The following is a 21,556-nucleotide window of genomic DNA, read 5'->3' as shown; positions in this document are numbered from 1 at the left end:
GCCTTTTCGCACGGCACCGAAAGTGTCGTTTTCTGTCGTTCGCCCCGAAAATTCGGCTTCCATTTATGCGGCGTGGCCATATTTTATTTGTACTGCCGATCATATTTCTTCGGCCCATTCCCTCGCCGAAGGGCCATTGTCCACGAAACGGTGACAATCAAGGCTAGTGCTCGGCAGCGCTCGGCAGCGCTCCGGTGCGATCATATCGGGTGCGCGCAGCATTCCGGTCCTGTCATTCACTTCCCGACGCGCACGGCGAGGGACGCCGCAAACCAAAGGACGCCGAACCACAGGATGCCGGAGAGGTGCGAAAAGAAATGTTTGCCCAAACATTCGCCAAAGAATCGATGTTTGAAGGCGACCGGCGGGGCAACAAAAACAAAACCAACAGCCGCAGGGGAACTCGCCATTTAGTCCCCTAAAACGGCGACGGCGAACGTCAGAGTGTCGATCGACTTTCCATAAACGATCGGGCGGCAGGATGCTGGGTCACGGCTGGGGCTGGGGATTTATTCGCACTGTATTTATAAATTTATAATTTAAAAAAGACTCAGGTGTTCAGGCGAGAGACCGGCGAAAAGCCGACCGACGAACCTCAAACGGAATGCGACCGCACATCCGTTCCATTCCGCGTTCGGAACGTTTAAGGGAAGACCTGGGACCGTGGTGCTCCACGAAACATGCTGCCGGGTCCCTGTCCCGGCCAGACAGAGTGGCATTATTTTACCCGTCCGCTGGCCGCCGCTGTCCCGGCCGCCTGCCAACCGGCATTTGTTGGAAATTTTGAAAGATGCCACCACCGCCTTCGCGAGAGATCCATTTCGAAGATATTGATAATTCAATGAGCCGCGGCCGCCGGGCCGGGCACCGTTTTCGGCAGCGGGCATCGGGCCGTTCCGTTTCATGTGCCCTTCCCCGAGAAGCCCTTTGATCCGAGGGGCGAATCAATAATTCTTTCTACCACTTAAAATTGATGTGAATCAAACTTTTCCCCGGCCACGGCCCGGCCCGGTCGAATTCGGGTCGAAAGGGACAACCGAGAAGGTACCAAAAAAGCAGCAACGACGACGACGACGTGCCAGATTTTACACAATCCTTCCACTTCGGGGAATCCCGGGGGCCTCCCCGTGGAAGGCGACGGATGTCGCCGTGCAGTCTCTCCCGTCCCGGCACACAATGCACGGCGCGGGGCCACGTGTTGACACTTTTGGTCCGTGGCGCGGCAAAAAAGGCGGGATGGCCTACGCTGCTGTGCCACTGTTCAATTATTCACGAACGGAGTGTCTTCTAGACGTCTTGCGCGGTGTTTTGCTTTGGCCAGCAGCAAACGACAGCAAACAACGGACCCTCTTTTGAAGATGCAGCATATTTCCTGGGGGTTTCTCGCGTCGACACTCGATTTCCGGACCGCTGTTGATACATTTTAAACCGAAAACGGAGGCCATAAAACATTACACAATATTGTGGCCATTCACCGTCGTCGCGTTTTGCGATTTGATTGGATCGGAGCCAAGTTTGTGTTTGTTAAATTTTTGACGACCCCACGAACCACGATTGTTTATCGCCGAAATGGCTCGCGCGGTTGATAAGTTGCAACGAGCGGTGCCGATTGCTTAACGGCCATTGCCATGATTATTGATCGGTTTCCGCTCGCTCTGTCGGCAGATATCGGAGAAAAATCGGTTCTTCGCAATGCAGTTACAACTGACCACCCTCCCCGTTGGACCCGGACTGAAGCGCCCACACCACCCTCCGGTCAGTGTGCGGCCTCACGAACCGAAAGGCAATCAATTTCACGTCATGATTTATTCAGTAATTATCCCCGGAATCGGCACTACCAAACTGCCTTTCTGGCTTGGCCAGCCCCGACCCGCGCATGACCCGGCATGACATTGTCCCGGCCACCGAACTCCCGTCCATCATACGGTCAGTCCGGCGGGCCAGTGAGGGGTGCACAAAGATCGAACACAACCATTTCTGGCTCATCTGGCAATTCTCTTTGAGGCCGGCCGAATCCCGGCCCTTGCTGCATCTAGTTTCATGCATATTTTATTACAAATTTATATCAATAAATGCATACCAATGGGCAAACTGGGCCGTGCTGTCCACCTCGTCGGCTGGCAGTTGATTTGATTTGACTATCATGCCGGGCATTCCGAGTTGTTTTTCCTGTTCATCCGCGGGGTCCTGCTTGACCTGCCGGTGGTGGTGCCTGCCGCAGCACCGATTGACTCAAATTCCCCCTGGGGGACCAGCACACACAATTTTGTCGTTTCACCATTTGCCACTCCCAGGACACGGTTGTTACAACGGCTGTGTGTTGTGTTTGAGCGAGACAGAGTTGGTGCTGGGATGATAATTGAAAATATATTTGCAATGGGCGCTGCATATACTGGCACACACACGCGGCCCCGTTCGTCGCTCCGGTCGCTTCCGATCGATCCTTCCCAAGGGGACGCCACCGGGACGGCCGGCGGAATCGGAATAAAGAAATAGAACCAGCCTGTCGACAGCCCTACGCGAATCGGGCGCCGGTGTGTGACAAATGTACCGACCGAGCGGAAGGTAAATATATCTTTTCAAATTTATCCTACCGTCCTTTATTAATGTTTACTCTACTTGGTCACAGTGTTTCATCTTCTGTGTGTGCTTTCGCTCCGCGGCTCCTATACGCGACCATCGAATCCTATCACAAACCATCAGCGTGACAGATCCGCCAGGGATAGAACGCACGGACACAAAGCGGCACGGAGGACACTTTTTCGCAAGGACATTCAGTTCGGGGGTTTCTTTTTTTACGCTCGCTCAAAAAGATGTCCCTTAGGGTCTCGAGAACCCGATAAGCGTTCCGGTAGGTGACTTTCACCCATTTAACAAATAATATGTCGCACAGACATCATCACTCTGCGGCACCAGAGCGGCACCGGTTCCGTCCGCTGTTTGATCCTTTTTCCTTCACACACAGGAAAACCAGCGGACCAGCGGAAAGCGGAGGGAATGAACGAGGGCTTTTTGAGACCGGTCCGGACCAACAACAATAAAACACGTGCTTTTGCGCGCCTTCCGTGGGCCCCAAGAAGACATCTGTCAAATGAATTAAGTGTGAAATTATAAACAAGTTATTGGGCCAACGATCCCATTTGCCGAGGGCACGCGTTCCCCTGGGGCCCCCGACAGGAAGCACTGTGTCCGCCCGGGCTCGGGAGGGATGTCCTGACACGACCGGACCGCACGAGAGTGAGTGAGAGAGAGCGAATGATGGGACCTGCCAAAAATTGTGAACCACGTCATCATTTCCCAGGCCGACGGGTCTGTGGCGCACGGAATGTAATTATTTGTAAATTTATGTAGGGACTTTAAACGCCGCGATACACACACACACGACGAACCATCACGCACACACACGCACAAAAGTATTGACGGGCCCCCGGCGAAAGATTAATGGTTCGGAGTAGTGTGAAAATAATCTGCCAGAAAAATAGAGAAATAGTTGGGCACGAAAAAGGACCAGCATAAAAAAGTGGGAAACCAAACATAGAAAGGCCGGGGCGAGGAAAGGTGACGGTGGCGATGGCGGGTGAGGAAATTAAAAGGATAATGTAAACATTTAATCAAATCAGTCATCCGAGAACCGAGCGCACCATCCATTCGGCCGGCCCGGGCTTCCTGTGCGGTGTATTTATGAAAAAACATAGTTCATAAACGCACCGCCCGTGCGAATGTGTGTGTTAAGCTGATCAACGCTCCGATGGTCCTCTGGCCGATGGGGTGTGTGGTGGCCTGGGGCACGGCGGCGCGGGCACTGTATCAATTTCCTCGGCGCGCAGTATCTTTGTCAAAGGGATGAGCCCTGCCAAGCGGAACCGGATGAGGCTCATGTTTACCGATCGTGTTTTGCACCGTATCATAAACCGGAGTAGGCGATGTGATTCGAACATTGTCACGCTCCGTGAGATCCGCACAGGAACGGTTCGGGGACATCATCCAGCGAGCGAGCGAGTGAGCGGTTTGTATGTCGCAACGGTTGTTATATGCTAATGTTTCAATCGAATTACAATACTACCTTGTACAAAAAGTTCCTGGAAATCGTTTAAGAAATGTACGATATCTGTTCATTGTTCCAAATCGATATTGTCTCCATCAAAGTAGTCCCCATGGACTGCAATGCTCGATGTTTGGTATCTCGATTAGGGCCATCTCCGAGTGTTTTTTTGGGTTAAAAACAAGAAGGATACAATCTCCGAATGCACCTGATTTGACCCCCTGTGATATCTTCTTGTGATTGATTCTTGTTCTGATTGCGAAAACATTGAGCGGAAGGTGTTTTAGCAGCCGAGCAGTTGACAGTTGACAGCCGAGTGTTGGGAGCGTCACCCGGCGGTCAATCCGGGAACTTTATGTACAAGGTGGCCATCGGTTCGAGTATTTCACAGGAAATGCTAATACTTTCGACCCAAACCTGTTTTTTTTTGTGGCCTACGGTGCCGTAAAGTCGAATGAAGTCTTCCGGTTGACCTTTTCGGCTGTCAAAACTCCACCTCGAAAACGCGTTTCTGTCATAATCCATAATCGTCTCACTTTATGATCGCGCCGTAATAATGGGAGGCCACGAAGATGCCGCGTGGAGGCTGCCCCTCCACGGTGATCTTCAGGACCGCTCTGGTGACCGGTTTGTTGTTGTCGGCGCATGTTTTGTTAACGTTCTATCCGCCCGCCCGCGGTTGACGTGGAGAAACTGCCGTAAACATGCGTGTCGAGTGCCACTTGTGCCGGGAGCTATCGAGGCTAATGAACCGCGGCACTTGAGATGTGACCCCCGCGGGCCGGGGGACTCACGCAAAAAATGGACCGCCTTGCAGCTTCAGAACGGAACACAGCTAACGGTTTCCGAGGCAACCGGTTTCGATGCCGACGGTTCTCGGCGAGCCACTGAACCGCGGCGCGTTCTGAACCGCGGCGCGCCAGAACCATTCGGGTGATTCTGGTGTGCGGATCGCGAATTTTGTGTGCGAATAATATTTGCAAGCCAGGACGTGGCCGTGTCAGCAAGCTGTCAAAATGTGGTGCACCAGTGTAGTGGTTCTACTGTCGTTCCAGCTGAGTGTGGCCATCCTTCCTCAGGGCCTCCTAAACGATCTGGCTGGCTTGGTGGCGGGTGTGGGTGATCTGGAGTACGACAGTGGTCCCAATTTGCGTGACGTGTACGATTACGTGATCGTCGGGGCTGGTCCGGCGGGCTGCGTACTGGCGAACCGCCTTTCGGAGGATCCGTCCGTGACGGTGCTGCTGCTGGAGATTGGGCGCGGCGAGCGACCAGCGTTTGCCGAGCCCCCGCTCCTGGGACCAATGCTGGCCGCGACGGACTACAATTTCGGGTACACAACCGAACCACAGCGGTACGGCTGCCAGGGACTGACGGGGCGCCGGTGTAACTGGGCGCACGGCCGCGGAGTCGGCGGTTCGTCGATCATCAACAACGTGATCTACACGCGCGGTAACCGGCGTGACTTTGACAACTGGGCCCGGGCCGGCATGGAGGGTTGGAGCTGGGATGAGGTGCTGCCGCTCTACAAGCGCATCGAGGACGCCAACGTGCGGGACTTCGATGGGAACGGTGCCCACGGCAAGGGTGGCCCACTGTCGGTGGAGGACTGCCCGTACCGGACGCAGGTGGCCGAAGCGTTTGTGGCCGGCGCCCAGGAAGCCGGCTACAGCTATTTGGACTACAACGCGGGGGACACGGCGGGGGTTTCGTTCTTGCAGGCTCACACCAAACGCGGGCGTCGCATTACCGGAGGGACCGCCTACTTGAAGAATGTCCGGCACCGTCCCAATCTGCACATCTCAACCCGCTCGTGGGTGGTGCGGGTCCTCTTCGACGAAGGTAGGTAGGATCGCAAGGGTTCCCGAAACGGGTCTAATCGTTGGAGTTGTTGCCCCGACAGCAAAGCGCGAGGCCGTTGGAGTGAAGTTTACCCGAAACAAGCGCTACCGAACGGCCAGGGCTCGGCGGGAGGTGATTCTGTCGGCGGGTGGATTTGAAACGCCCAAACTGCTGATGAACTCGGGCGTTGGACCGAGGGGCCACCTGGCGGAGCATGGGATTCCGGTGCTGGTGGACCTGCCGGTCGGTCGGAGGATCTACGAGCACGGTGGCGTGTTCGGTCCGATCTTCATCGTCCACAATGGGTCCGCCGAGGAGCGTGGTCTGGTCAGCCTGGAGAATGTGATCAATCTGGAGGAGATCCTGCGCTTCCGGCGGGGCAGCGGACCACTGACCTCGAACTCGATCGAGAGCCTACTGTACGTGAAGTCACCGGTCGCGGCCGATCCGGATCCGGAAATGCCCGACGTCGAGGTGATGCAGTCGTTCACTTCGTTCAGTTTCGATTCGTCGCTGGCGACCCGCGGCGCTTACCATCTGCCCGATGAGTTGGTCCGCCGGTACTACGGACCGCTGGAGGGTACGCGCAACTTTATGTTTCTGCCGATGCTACTCAAAACGCACACCGTCGGTCGGCTGGAGCTCAAGTCGCGCAACCCGTTCCACCATCCGATCTTCCGGTATCAGTACTTTGAGGATGAGCGCGACGTGGAGTCGTTGGTGTACGCGATCCAGGAGGTGTTACGGATTGCGCAGACCGGACCGTTGCAGCGGCTGGGCATCGAGCAGTACCGGCGGCCGGTGCCGGGTTGCGAGCAGCAGGAGTTCAACACGGCTGACTATTGGCGCTGTCACGTGCGTACTTTGACGGCCACGTTCGAGCATCAGGTGGCAACGTGCCGTATGGGACCGGACAATGATCCGGATGCGGTGGTTGATCCACGGTTGCGGGTACGAGGCATCGGCCGGTTAAGGGTGGCCGACGTGAGCATTATCCCTGAGCCTCCGTCGGGGCACACCTGTGCCATGAGCTACCTGATCGGCGAGAAGGCGGCCGATATGATCAAGCAAGACAACGAAGGCCACTAGGTATTGGTTAATTCTATGGATTACTAGAACATGGTTGATAATTCTAATTCTAAGCTTGTAAGTGACCTCGGTAATCTTCCTTTGGAGAACTCAATAAATGGATCGGTCGGGTTAGTAATGAATGAATTCTACAGCGCACCGAAGGTGTGAAAGGGGATGGACCCACAGAACATAAAAATTTTTCCAAAACGAACCGAAAAACGATAAAACAAAAACTGGCCACACCGTCGTCGTCGTCGTCGTCATGTGGGGATGTGAATTCTAAATCGCCTATGTTCACACCATCCGAACTGGAGTCCACCGGCGCATCTTGCGCCTCTGAGGGATCGTACGTGGGCCTGGGACTCTCTTTAACCACGTCCTCATGCAGTCCAGGGTCGGTTCTTTCGCTTTCTTTCTCTCTCTCGTTGCGTTAGTTCCTTGTCCGCCTTTTTTGTTTTCGCGTATCCCATTTGTGGTCAAAAATGTCCGTTTTTATGATTTTTCTTATGAACGAGAAATTTATTGGATACTCCATTCCGGTCACAACCGAAACCCGGCTGAAGGATTGCCCTTCGTCGTCGTCGTCGGCGAGGTGTTGATGCTCGTGACGTTTCGGAGAACGTCGGGAGAATATCAACCAACCCGGGTGCGCTGAGTCTTCTGGGGCCGTTTTTTTGTCTGTTTTTCTGGAGACCCCAAAAGGCGCGCCGTTTTATGGGCGCTGCGCTGCGTTTGGTATGAAGAAATCATAGGACAACGGCCGCAACGGTTGGTTGACGAAATTTATTAGCTAATATATTCCGAGTCGCGGCGAAGCTCCACTTCCCACTGGCCGATGGCCGTGTGTGACAATCGTCCGTCAAATCGTGAGACGAGTAACGTTCCCACCGATCCGGGGCCGGGGACAGGAACTTAATTATTTTGGGGAACTATCGGGCGCTATCGGGTTGCCGGCGAGATTATCGACATCGACGCGATTTTGTCGTTGTTTTATTGGAATCTAATATCAGTGGTGCCGCCGCCATCGGCCGCCGTGGGGTTGAAAGGCCAGGCCACGCCGTTTTAAGACCTTCGCCAGCCGAAAAGTAGTCAATTAAAAGGGAAACATAGCAATAGCAATCCAAACCGAAAACCACCGTTTGTCTCCGTCATCGTCGAGTTTCTCCTTCACCGGCCACCGATGGACAATCAGAGTTAGTGAGAATGGGCCGGCCGAAAGCTTTTCGGTGGGAAAACCTCGATAAACGAAGTCACCGGCGGTTTAGGACCTATCGATGAGTTATGAAGCAACGGCCGCGGCTGCCGTTTTGGAGACGTTAGCAATTAAACTTTGGTGGACTTTTCTCCGAACTCGGCGTCTTGTGCCATCCGGGGCGTGAGAGTTTTATTTTTCCTCTGCGAGCTCTTTGCGAAACCGAACCGACCCCGTCAGCCGACCCCGTGTGGAAAGCCGTTTCGTCATGTTCGGTTGAGCGTTTTATTAGTTTCTCAAGATTTCCACAATCGTTAAGACATTGATTACGCACTAGAGCCGTATTTTTATAACCGTTTTCGCTCTAAGGCTCTGTGGCCGTCTGTGGACTTTTGGTTCCCGAATCGCTTCGAACTTCTCGGAACTACGGAGTTTCTAAGCAAAGTAACGTGGCGCCAGTAGAAAGTTCGCCGCCAAGGCAAACTTTCGTCAACGCTCAGTGATTCCGGTGGGACTGGGCAAGAAATTAATCTTATCACTTGCGAGGCAGCACAAATTTATGCACATTCATTCGTCCCGTTCCCGGACCCGGGGCCCGGAGCTCGCTGCGCCAAACGGGCGAAACTTTTGGCGCTTGGCCGGTTCGCCCCACGGTAGCAGCATGTGCAGTCAACGAGCATGAAATTAAAATTTTGCTGCAGTTTTGCACGGCACGGCACAACTTTGCCGGGGCTCTAATTTAGAACCCGGCACACACCCCCTCCCCCGGGGCCGCCATCGCATCCCCGGGGGCCCTCCACCCCGTCCGTGACACTTTAATTATTACATTTCGGGGGTCCTCTTCCGTTTTTTGCTTTTCCTGGCGGCCAGAAGTTTCGGCTCAAAGATCGCTCTCTACAGGCGGCCGAAGACCGGCTGTCCGTGTTGATCCGGGTGTTCGTTCGGACAGTGACAAAATAATGTGCAGCAGCGCCCAGCACGGGTGCAATTGCACCGGGGAAGCGCAACAGGCGCTGCTAGAGTATCCTCGATTCGGGGATCCTCTCAAAAGGACTACCCAAATCGCCAAGAATTCGAACGCGCTCTGTAGCGCTAACCTGTGCCTGGATCCAACCGGGGAATGATACGCGGAATGATTGGCCAAAAGCGGACGGAAGAAAACGCGGTTCCGCCACTTTCGGTTTAGGTTCTGCGGCCCGGAGTCCCGTCCGTCTGCGGTTATTATAAATATTATTAAATCATTATCATTTCACAAACGGTCGGAGCGGATCAAACCGTAACCCACCATTTCTGGGGGTTTGATGGTGAAATCTGTAATTATCCTTTGAAACTGTGTGGCTCCACATTTGCATAAATGGTACGCGGCGGCAGCGACGGGCCCTTCTAAGCCCCCCTCCAGTGACAGGCTCACTCAAATCATGGGATTGCAATTTTAATTTTCCAGCGCAGTTTAGAAAATGGCCCCGGGAGATGTCAAATTATTTTTGGTTTTCTTGTACATTTCTTGTTGCATTATGCCGCGGTTGGCAATTTCATGTTCCTCAGGATTATTTGCTTCGTTGCTTTGTTTGTTTGGCCTGTTAGGTCTTAAACCTCTTTCTCTAATCGCAAAATATAATAATGAGTAGATCCTCCTCATAGTTGCTCAATGATATAGGAAAAAAGTAAGCCAGTTACAGTTACAGTCACAATTGAGATCCCCGTTGATAAATAGAGTAGTCGGTAGTGCTCGTCGTTTTCTCGTAGACGACGATTGTAATTGACGGATCAGAAATCGCAATTGAGACCCTCACAGCATTTTAAAAGCTTTATAGTCTAGCCTCGTGTGAACCCTTTAAGAATGGTTAAATCTGAGGTCAGCAGCCCCAAATGAAGAGAAAAACATTAACAGTTTCGGTCGATATTTTGGAAACCCGACACGCAGCAGCTAGGCGTGGTCCATGAGAGATCCTGCAGGGATGCGATACCTTTTTCTTCGCGTTTCACGATTTTCCTCTATTTTCTAATCGTCTGCCCCTTCAAGCCCCTTCAAGGAACAGCGTGTTCGATGTCGCTTTGAAAGAAAAGCAGGACCACCGAAAGAAGTTGTTGAAAATTGGAATCGAAAGAACTTTCGATGGTTCGAAAGCACCCTCCGAGGCTCAAACCTCCCTTTTTCCCGACTGTAACCAACAGGGCGTGGGGAGTGCCAGTTCCAAATCGCTTCATTATTCCGATAAATAAGCAACCCAGTGTTCATGCCACATTTCAGCAATTGTTCGCCAGCCGATTACATCTCCCGAGCCGAGTAACGTTTAATTGTCCCGACAAAACGTTCCGGGGTGGCGTTAAAACCAACAGACAGAACGTTAGCTACGCGTGCCTTGCGTGACTCGGGCACACGGGAAGTTGAAAATTATGACGAATTTAATTATGCGTTATTACTCCCATTTGGTTGCGATGCGAGCGATAAAAGCGACGGTTCACGTGGATTCCCCGTGAACCTAGGACGGCCGTATCCTCGAAGACAGGCGACTCGGGCGGAGTCGTAACAATGCAGCCAAACACGCACGTCGGTCGGGGGTCGGGTTGCCAAAAACCCGTGGCCGGCGCTTCCATTCACACGTCAACCCGTTAACTCGAGCTCGTTTTATTGTTAATTTAGCAATGGGAGCGTTTTGTTTCCGGCGTTCACTCACATGGCGCATGGCGAAGGGTGCGCTTCAAGTGATTCGAATGCTTCCGGCAATTATCAATTCTTTTTAACCCCATCTTGGCCGGCACCTCGACTGGCATACTGCACCTCGCCTGGGGGACTCGGTTGCGGTTCGCTTCTTTTTAACCGCCACGTGAAGGCACCCACGCGGCCGTGTGGGGCGGATCCCTTCGCGAATCACGTGAATTCTGGGTGCCGGGGGTAGGTTTTAATTGATAATAATTTTCTGGTCTATTGCAATCTGCCTTTGGAGAGTATAATTGGAGGAAGGAGTCCCCGGAATGCTTATCCTCGTGATCTCGGGCCAGCTGGACAGGAATCAATTAAAGGTGGGCGGTGGCGGCGGATTGATGCTCGCGCGCCACGAAGTGGTTAACCTTCGCGGTTAACCTCGCCATCGACAACTCGGAACCCGGTGGTGACCTCAACCTACGGGACCTCAAATTTCTCCAACCTCTCGAAGTGAGTTATTTGACAGCTGGAGCGGCGGCGAGTGGCAAGCCATGTCGCCGAGTCAGTGTCGCTGTCCGTCACATCCCCAGCGTGCCCGACCCGGCCCACCGGGGTCACCGGGGAGAAAGTGTCAACCGAACCCGGAGGTGACGTGTCACGGGTGGCGCGGTCCGAATATGAGCCACATTCATCAGCCAGTTCTGGCGAGGGCCGGTCGGCGCGCGGTGGTGTCTTAGTAAATCAAAAATAGTGAACAATACTCGAGACCCCGTGTCGTGCCGTGCCGTTCCGGGCCGTGCATATGGTGCGTTTGAGGACCCCAGCGGTGTGTTGCATTGTGTCTCGGCCGCCGCTAAGAATAGCCGCCGGGCGGGCGAGAGTGACACGCGTTCGCGGGAAACGGTAGCGGGTATTTATACTTCGCTCCACGCGATTACTACTTTCGTCCCGGTGTCGGCTTTCCCGGTTATTATAAAACGCCATAACTGTCGCTAATGGGCCATCGCGCCTGGGGCTGGGCCGGGTCTGGCGTGCGGCCATATGGGCCGCGGCCGCGGAGCAAAAGAAAAGCCAGCCGGCGGACGGAGCCGCCCCGACTGTCATTTGTCGCTGAATAATGAGCCGGGGGTCCACCAGACAATCGGCGGAACTCGCGAAGGGCGGATTATGGAGGGCGATGAAATATGCTTGACATTTGCACAGTACATTTGCCGCTCGTCGCTGTGTCGTTGTTTGAAAACTAAATATTGCATTTTTCACGCAATCTGCGCCCGAGCTCCTCGAACGCACGCATGCGGTGCGCGGTGGTGGATCGTACAATGTTACAACAAGGACCATAATTATGATCACCATTTCTCAGCGCGCTTAGATAAACGATTCCCCATTATGCGGCTGCGGTGGCCCCAGGGTTGCGGGCCCTTAAAGCGGGTGTTATGATTGATGTTTTTCAGCTGTCACCCGTGACACGGTACACGCGTGCTGACACGCCCATGACAGACCTCCGTGACCAGCGAAAAGGCAAACAAATCCCTCGCCTGAAGACTGAACCGAAGGGGTTAAAGGGTTTAGGGCCGTTCTGGGATGTAAATTAAGAAAGTCATCATAATAATCGATAGGATTACAAACGACGGCGGCGGCGGCGCGTCCCGACCGACGACAACTGCAGCGACGCCTGGCTCATCGCGCGCATCACCTTTCACGACATCCGGAAAACCTCGGGTCCTTGGGCCCGTGGGGGGGTTTTTCTTGAGTGCCGCGCTCGTGTCGGAGTGCACTAAATGGGCGCACCCGTAACGAGTTGGCTCGATTATCTCGCTCGGCTCATCCGCCGGCCGTCATCGAGCTAATTTTCCCTCCTGGGTCCCGGCGGGGAAGATGCCTTGTTGGGCCTCCGTTTTATGGGAAACAATATTTCATTTCGTAAACTCGCGCCCTAAGACGCCAAAAAAGGGTGACGGCTGTTTGTGATTGTTTTATTTGTTTTTTGTTTTCTGGCTAAGCAGATCGCTCGGGATCAGGCTCGGGGCCCCCGGAATCGGTGTCGCGATCGGCGGGTGGTTTGAAAATAGATTTATGGATATTTAACCGGGTGTCTATTAGTCAATTTTGTCACTTCTGGGGGCGCGCACTACGCTGACAGCTGGCTGAGCGGGAGAAAAGTCATAAAATTCGAAACTTTTGATGCCCCGGAGTGTCAAAAGTGTTCGTGCGATCGTGTTCGCCCGTCGGTTGATGCTTTTTTATGGCTTTATGCCCTCTTCCGACCTGGGCTGGCGCTGCACAGATGGTGGGCCATATACTATACTGCACTTCGCCGGCGTCGGCGGCTCACGGAAATGGAACGCCCGAGAAACGGTAGCTATTTAGAGGCAGGAAACCATCACCGATCGTGTCGATGTCGATCACCGGAGCATGGTGTTCGGAAATGAGCTCAAACACGCTACGCTACTGCAGAGTTGCCATGGTAACGATGGATTGTTCGTTTATGAAGCGCTCTAATCCACTTCTGTCATCTCCATCGATGCCACGAAAGCCCTTCAATCGGTCTGTCAACTGGCTGTGAGCAGATTCCCTGCGGCCGGCTTTGGACCTTCTATTTATTCGTGGAAACCCATCTAACTTTGCCCGCTATTCACATCCCTGTCCGACACAACGGTATGAAAAGTTATCCAATTCGAGGCGGCGGGTCCACTTTGTGAAATTCGCTCATAGAAGTGTTTTACATTGAAATTGGAAAAATGAAGCAACCATTCCCACAGCAGCATCATTCCGATCGGCACACAAAACCTGCGGCGGAGCTTAATTCTGAGTGATGGTTTACACAAGCACACAAAAAAAAAAGTTCGAACCATTTACTCAAAACCGGATAAAAAAGCTCCCGGGCAACAAAAAACAAAATGTATGTAAAAGTTCTCGAAATCCCTCCGGAGCTGGTCCGAAGCTTCTTGACTTTTCTGACAGCCGGTACGGTCCCCTAGACCACAAGCGTGTTTATTATTTTTCTATCCTTCTCGCGCCCGCCCGCGTCTCCCCGGGGCTTCAGCTTTTTAGGCGAGTCGAGTTGGGAAAAAGGAAACTTCTGAAGCTCCCGCCAGCTCGATGCTCGATGAAATGATGTAACGCAGCTATGTACCGACCTTTCGCTGCTCCTTTCAGCGTGTCCAGCTTTGGTGCATGTGGAAAGTATCGGACAAAATTTGATTTAAGCTCCGCTCTGTCTGTTGCGAGGATGGACCCTGAACCCCGGGCTCCCGTTGGAGCTCCATCCGCCGGGTGGACGGATCTCTGTCCTGCTCTGCCGTCTTTCTTCAGGTGGCCTTCAGCTTCTTGACAGGCGTAATATTTTTCCAATTTCCAACTCGCCACCAGATACCATGTAATATTGCACTCAGAGGCGTGTCTAAACTATTATATCATATCATATTTTATACCTTCGGTACATAAGCGTAGAGTGGAAGATGAAAATTTATCCACCTACATCCACCCACACAAACACACACACGAGAGATCCACCTGTGCAGAGGGCGACACACACCACGAACGCCGAACGCCATGGGTGCGCTCGGTTGCCTCGGAGACGCGCGAGGATTCTCTCTTCTGGATCGCGCTCTCGACGTTTCTCGGCATCCACTGGGGCCATCCCGGGGCCATCGGAATGCTGGATGATGATGAGTATCCTTGGGCCGGAGCATCGGAACTTTGCCTCTCCCGAGCACGAGTTCTTCAGGTGTTCGGCGCAACGATTCGCTCACTGTTCTTATCTTTTGGCTTTTATAATTGTCCAGTACCGCAGCTTGGCTTCTGGGGGCTCCCTCGAACTGATCCTGGCCGCCATTGTTTGGCCTTTGTCTTACAATTACAAGTCGACCACTTTATTCCAAAGTCCGGTGGGTGTCCGGAACGGAAATGCATATAAATCATGCCATCACCGGGGAGTAAATAAGAAACGCGTGTTGTTCCGACGAGCAGAAGTCAATGCTACACAACCCCGACCGACCCCCGACCGCCCACTGCACCAGGTCACTTTCCGCTGGCAAGGACCTCGGGTGGGGTGGCGAGAAACCGATGTATAAATATAATAACTGCTCGCCCGGCTCCTTGCCGGGCGACACGAGCGCCCGAAAGACGCGTCTTCTTCGTCGCTCGGCGGTCATCCCCGGGCGGCCGAGCGCTTTCTCTCTCGGGCCACCACCACCCGGCCGCCGCCGCCGCCGCCCCCTGGCGGAGCTGTGGTGTTTTTTGTGCCGAATCGGAAACGGAACGGGCATATATGAAAAACATAAATCACATTTTCGCGCAAGCGCACCGAAGGCGCACCCGACCCGGACTCGGCTCTCCTGGCGGCCTGGCCCCTGGTTCTTGCGTCCCCCGGGTTCCTGGCGCCCCGGCAGAGCGTGGCACCAGAAGAAGAAGGAGATTTTTATTGAATATGATGAAAATTTGTTGCGCTTTGTGGCGCATTGGTGGTGTTGGTGAGCTGGTTCCCTCCTTTGGCGCGGCGTTGGGTGCTTTTTCTATTGGCGAGAGCACACGTCTTTTGCGCAACATTTTGGGCGGCTCCCTGTGTGTGTGCGTGTGTTTATTCGGGCCATATGAAATTATGACATTTTCCCCAGTTTTTCCGAGCCGAGCGGGCGAATGTGGTTTGTGGTCTTCGTTCGCCGCCGGGAAGGAAAATTCAAAATGGTGGATCTGCCTTCTTGATGCTTTTCCAAGGTGCTTCTTTCGCCTGGCGATTCGCTTTTCTTTTTCCACGGCAACCAAACCCAGCTCCTGCCACCAAAGAGTGCCACGTGCCTTCGTTTGTTGGTTACAAAGCAATTAAAGACCGTACAGTTAACCCCTTTTTTGCGTGTCCATTATTTGGTAGAAATTATTGACCAATCCGATCCAACCGATGGATTGATTCGTTTCTTATTTTAGAAACATCGAACCGATGCCGTGATCAGTATCGTGACGGAACGGACGCTAAATTATGAGCACTCACAGATGAGAGTGTCGGATTTTGAGGCCGGCCCTTGACGCACCGGGGCCATTATCGGGCAACGAAACTCCGCCTGACCACGGCCGAGTCCACCGAGCCGAAGGATTCGGTGCATTCCTTCACCAAATAGTGTGCTCCCTGGGACGTTGTCATTACGGAGCAAAATCCCACTCAGACCGTACTTGCGTACGGCGTAGAGGCTCGGCCGCCCGGCAGTGGCCATTACCATCAAATGGGATTCCACGTTCGCGTTCGTCCTCGTTCGCGCTCTGTCACTTTCCCGGGGCCCGGGTTGGATTTCCATTTCCAGGTCCCAAAAACAATCTGTCAGGCAACCGTAAAAACATAAACATCGGGACCCCGCGGGTGCGGCGCTGTGTGGTTGGTGTTTCGTTTTTTCACCGCCCCAGGTCGGCCACCGACCCGAGGCTTGTAGTTTTGAGTCGTTCACCAAATCCAAACAAGCCGTTAAAACGTGTGTAGGACCGGTGTGCTGGCAAGGCAAGGCGACGAGCGAGAGCGGCGCAGCAAATCTCTCTACGGCCGTACGACAAATCCGGATCCGAATCCACGGACGGGACACAAAGGGGAACCATTCCACTCCGCGCCTCCGGATGGTTTTTCCCTCTCCCCAAACCTGAAGCCGGCGGGAAAGCAGAGTCGGCCCTCGCTGGGGAGGACACCGATTTGGCCTTTTAAGATGGAGATATTAACGCCACACCACCGTCGCTGCTGCTTCGCGCCACGCGATAACACATAATTTGGAAATATTTGAAATTTCAATCCCAACTTTGTCGTCACCGCCACCACAGGGGGGTGGCGGCCACAGTAGGCGGAAAATCGGATGGCAGTCCGCTTATACCGATGCCGCAGCCGAAGATTTTCCCGAAGGCGGCGGAGAAAGTTTTCAACGCTTCCAACGAAAGATCGGAGGTTTCGATTTCGGACGGCCTCTTTCGGATCAGCATTCCATTCCACGGCCAGGGCGAGTGACCTGGCCCCCGGGGGGGAGGTTTCTGCGGGTCACTGCTGGCGTGGCCCTAAAAATAATCGAAAAATTAAAAACCAATAATAATTCCCGTCGCCGCCCGGTGTGGCGCATTCTTCGGGTCCCGCGCGCGCCGGACCGCTTGTTTAGACAAGCGAAGCCAAGGAAGCGAGGAAAGTGAAAGCCTTATCCTGGTGGCGGGCGGGAGGCGGCTTTAAAAATAGCCGACGATTTATTGACGCATTGTCGGAACAGCTGTGTGGCCAACTAATCGGTAGCGAACATAAGTAACCTGAGAAAGATCACATTACGCGGCGTCGCTCGGTCCTGGTTCGTCCCGGGTGCGGTGGGCCCGGGCTGATCTCGATCGATCGATTCGTACGAGATGATGAAACAGCGTTCCTACTACTTGTGCGTCTTAAAGGGCTCTCATTTACGTTGAATTACTGTTTGCCGGAAGGTTCCCTAAACGACGACGATGCTCCGTTTCCGTATTATTCCCGTATTTTCGAATCCGGGAGAGAGAGCTGTCATCTTTGACGGTGACATTCTGACAGCGGAGGGTGACAATTCGCCCACCGCCGCTGCCCCGGATCGAGGGAAAACAAACCCTGGAACCCCCACCCCCTCCTGCCCGAAACGCCCCCGTCGGAAGGGCGACTTTCTTTTGACAGATTTATAATAATTTTGTGAGGAATCTTCTGGCGCGTGCTGGGGTTTTGTCTAATAATAACAACAAATCTCGGGGTCTCATCTCCCGGGTGCGACCCTGCCCGAAAGCCTGACGGAATCGGGCTCGGGCGCAGGATACCGTGTGCCCGGCCATAAATGTCACTGTCGACTGGCCGGCCCGGGGCGCTCCGCTGGCTGGCTGGCTCGGTCTCCTGGCGGTGATTTATGGCGGAGCTGCGCGCTACGCAGATTCCGGGGCCCTGCCTCGGTGCGGCCCCGGAAGGTCGTGAAAATCGGAAACCAACTCAACCCAAACCTCGCACGCGCGCATATGGCCGGGTACGGTGCGAGGGCCATTTGCGAGGGCCACTCATTAAAAGGTCGGCCGATTAGAGTGAACCCAAAAGTCGTTCCATTTCGAGCAAAGTTGCGGGTCGTGCGCGTGTGTTAATGTCCAAAACTTGTCCGTGCTCGGGTCGCGTCTTCCTTGGCCTTACAAAATTTAGCATGCGTTTCGATCCGTTGCAACCAACAATTTTATGCGCAGAAGGACGCAACTTTACAGCACGATGTGGATACGTTAGGAATGTTTAGGAGGGTCTCGCTCGAACCACTCGAAGCCGCATAATTACGCGAGGCGGTCCAGTTCGTTGGCCATCCCGGTATTGACAAACAAGTAACACTACGAAAACAGTCCTCGCGCTTTCGTTTGTTTAATTTAATTTCGAATCGACAACTAAAACAGAAACTCAATCGCCTGACCGCTGATCGAATCATCGATCGCTGTGGAATGGGCCGTGGGTAAAAAAGGGGACAAGCAATCAGCAGGCATTTGCCGGAAGCGGATTATGGTGAAAACGGAAACAAATATTTTGATAATCGCCCGATGGAAGTATGTACAAAAAACAAACCCCGGAATTAGGGCCGGTGAAATTTAATTTAAAGTTCTCACTGCTGATTGCCAAACCAACCAACATGTACCTTGTGTTAAATTCTGTGTCTCCAAAAGACGCACAGTCGCTCCGATTATCGATTTGCTTAATGACATTGAACGTCATTCTCGCATGTGCCAGTGTGCCCGATGCAAAGTGTGTCGAATTCGGCCAACCGTCCAATGTGTCCCTCCGATCCTGCTACACCCTCCAATTAGTGTGAAGTAAACCGTTGCATTTGGCGTAGTTAGAGTTGATGAGGATACGGATGAGCGTACACATCCCCGGAAAGCCGGAAGATCCGTTGACCAGGGCCGCTTCTCAGCCCAGTATCACTTTCCCTCGCAGTCGAGGCTCCCTGTCGGTGGTACATAAAGTGGAAAATTCATCATCTACAAATGGCTGTCAGGAAATGGTCGAAAAAAACAGTATGGAATCATTTTTAACGAGCAACCCTGGCCAGCAACAGCAAAAAAAAAACGCACAAACAAATGGCGAGGAATTTATGATTTTCTGTACAGTTACTCCCGCAATTTATCGTTTCAACCCCCCCGAAAAAAGGGGGCCATCCAACCCAACACACGGACACACGTGTGCAGTCGTTTCGGGGGGAGGCCGGCCGGTTGGGCGAATGGGCGATTAAAAAGAATAAAGGGCCGACTGAGTGAGTGTGGCCAAAAAACGGTTTGGCTCACACCAAAACTGCATTCCACTCTCTGCCCCCGGGACGGCCTGTGACCGAAAAACGAGTGGCAACCGGCCGCTAGACGTAGGTCCGGTCCGTGTGCCTTCGTCCCCGTCTGGGACGTATGGGACGATAATCATGCTGAAATGATTGCATTTCAGTTCAGGCTCATCAATGGGAGTCGACTTTTTGGGGCAACAGTTTCAGAACGAAGGACTCACTCAGGATTCGGTCCTGGCGGCCATGTTAAATTGTTGTGTTGCCACAGACTCTCCGCGAAAAGCGGAACAATGTAGCGTAGCATTACAAGAAACAGATCTCGGTCCGATTCCGCCGGCCAACAGTTGGACTAGTATTGGTGGGCTCTTCCCCCGTCACTCATAAGTTCGAACCCCTCGTGCCGCCAGCGGATGGTCAGTCTGGACACTGGGGAGTGATGCTCCATTTTGCCACACCGAACGGTGGCCACACTGCACTTGCGTAAGGGTGTGCGAGTGAGAGACCGAAAGGACTCGCCGGAGAACGCCGGAAAACTCCGACGCGCGCTCCACCGGAACAACCGGGCGCACGGTCTCTCTCTCTCTCTCTCTGGCCGATGAAGTACACAGGGTGGCCACAACACCGTAAGACAGCGCTCGTTGGTGTGCGTGGGGTGCCTTATGCGCCGAGCGAAGACACACTGGTCAGTTTCGGGAAATGGTGGATGACGAAATGATGAGTCGTCCTGCGCTTGTGTGCGCGGAAGCGCTCGTGTCGTGTGTGGGCAACTGTCCCCTCCAGGGGGGTGGATTGGAACTGGGTGCGCACATAGCGCGGTGCGGTCAACTCCGGTCCCTCCGGCCGTGTAAGTGAACGAGCGAGATAGAGCCGATTGTGTGATAAATTTAATACATACTTCAGCGGGCCCCGAGATGGTCAGCGGCGTCGTAGTGGTGGTGGTGATGGTGGTGGTTGCTTCGTCCTTTTCCAGCCCGCAGACCCGACCCGAGGACCGGATGTCCTCTTCTCCGGCTTCATTGTGTGTGCGGCGGGCGCGCGATAGCTGACCATTATCTTCGTCCCAAGGATGCGCCTTTCGGTAGGGATGCGTGATTTACGTCGCTATCGGGTTTTGGGACCGTGTGCTACTCGTATGTGTCCACTCGCTACACACACACACAAACCCGCACACACATACACACACACGCTGACTGGCTGAAGAATGAACCCTAAACATGCTCGTTACATATGAATATGTGCATTAAGGCTCGCCCGGTGGCTTTTTTTACCGCATTTTTGTTTCTTCTTCTAATCTTTTGGGAGTTTGTTTTTTTTTGTTTTTGCCAGGACCATTTGTTCCATTTTCCCGTCCGGGTCCGTAAGAAAGAAGTGTTCACAGTGGAGCCCCGCACACGTTAATGGTGGGTCCTTGAACGGGAAGAACAAAGCACGGAAGGTTGGTGCGATTGGTCCTGGGCCCTGGGTTTGTCGGTGGGGTTGCTGGGGACCCCCGGACAAGGGGGGCGGTCAATAAATATTTTATTCACTCGAAATCCCTCCGGAGTTCCCGGAGGCCCCCTGGTCCTGGCAGGTGCACACAGTTACGTAGTGTTTCCCCTTTTCTTGTGAAACTTTCTCGAACCGAAACTCGAACCGGGTTTTGATCGGGAAAACTGCTGACCATCGCCGGCTGGAGCGGGCACCGCAAGAGGATGAAATATGGCGCACCCACACCCAAAGGAGGTGGCACAAAGGAGTCGGTGGTTTGGCACTGATTTACGGGCTGCAGCGGTGGCGACGGCGCAGGCCAGGAGGAGGGCAGAAAATACTTTCCAATCGAATTTCCACTCCATAGTTCGGCTTCTGTAAAGCTGGAATGCCTGTTGGTGGCTTTGGCCATCGCTGGAGTAGTGTCCGAGGCTGTCCGAGCGACGGAGTGAGAGAGAGATAGAGAGAGAGAGCGAGCATTCCGGTAAAGTTATTGGAAGTTATTTATTATCGGAATTTTCGGTGTTTTCGCCAATAGCTTCGACGACGAGGAGGCTCCACTTCGGCGGAGGGTGGCCCGGAGCGGCGGGTGTAGTGCAATTTTCCGCGAAGGTGTGCGAGGATTGGATTGAATGGAGCGAAAGCTAATGGAATTTCAATTTTGAAATTGATTTCGATTCAAACGAGAAGATGTTTGAATCATCTTCGGCTTCACCGAGCATATCCTGGGCCGGGATAGTTGGGATCGATCGATAGTTCAACAACCGGTACGGCTCGGGGACCATTACCTGGGGATACTGGGTGCAGGTGCATGGTAGTACACAAACGACAGTCCTCTCGGCAGAAATTACAGTCCTTTTAACGCTATTTTAGTATAATGGTGGGATGCAGGATTAACTTCGCAGCTCATTCCTTACTTTCTTTTACGCTACAACTTTGACGATCAAAGAAGCTGGAACAGCCGGTCGTTTCAATCGACTCACTTCCTCGACAGTTCCTTGTTCGATCGCTTTAGTTGAGTTTGTAATCATAAC

The 21,556-nt window shown here is 53.4% G+C and overlaps 1 protein-coding gene across 1 annotated transcript; it reads left to right on the top strand.

The window, feature by feature from the left end:
• The first annotated feature begins 5,058 nt into the window (after positions 1 to 5,058).
• On the top strand, positions 5,059 to 6,973 carry LOC128271115 (glucose dehydrogenase [FAD, quinone]-like). The gene is made up of 2 exons (XM_053008553.1): positions 5,059 to 5,884; positions 5,946 to 6,973. Exons 1-2 carry the CDS (start codon positions 5,059 to 5,061, stop codon positions 6,971 to 6,973), a joined length of 1,854 nt encoding a protein of 617 aa, XP_052864513.1.
• Positions 6,974 to 21,556: the final 14,583 nt, after the last annotated feature.

The sequence above is a fragment of the Anopheles cruzii genome, chromosome 3, assembly GCF_943734635.1.
Source record: "Anopheles cruzii chromosome 3, idAnoCruzAS_RS32_06, whole genome shotgun sequence".
NCBI lineage: Eukaryota > Metazoa > Arthropoda > Insecta > Diptera > Culicidae > Anopheles > Anopheles cruzii.
Note: the sequence above shows the minus strand (reverse complement) of the source record. Positions and strands in the feature narration are given on the sequence as shown.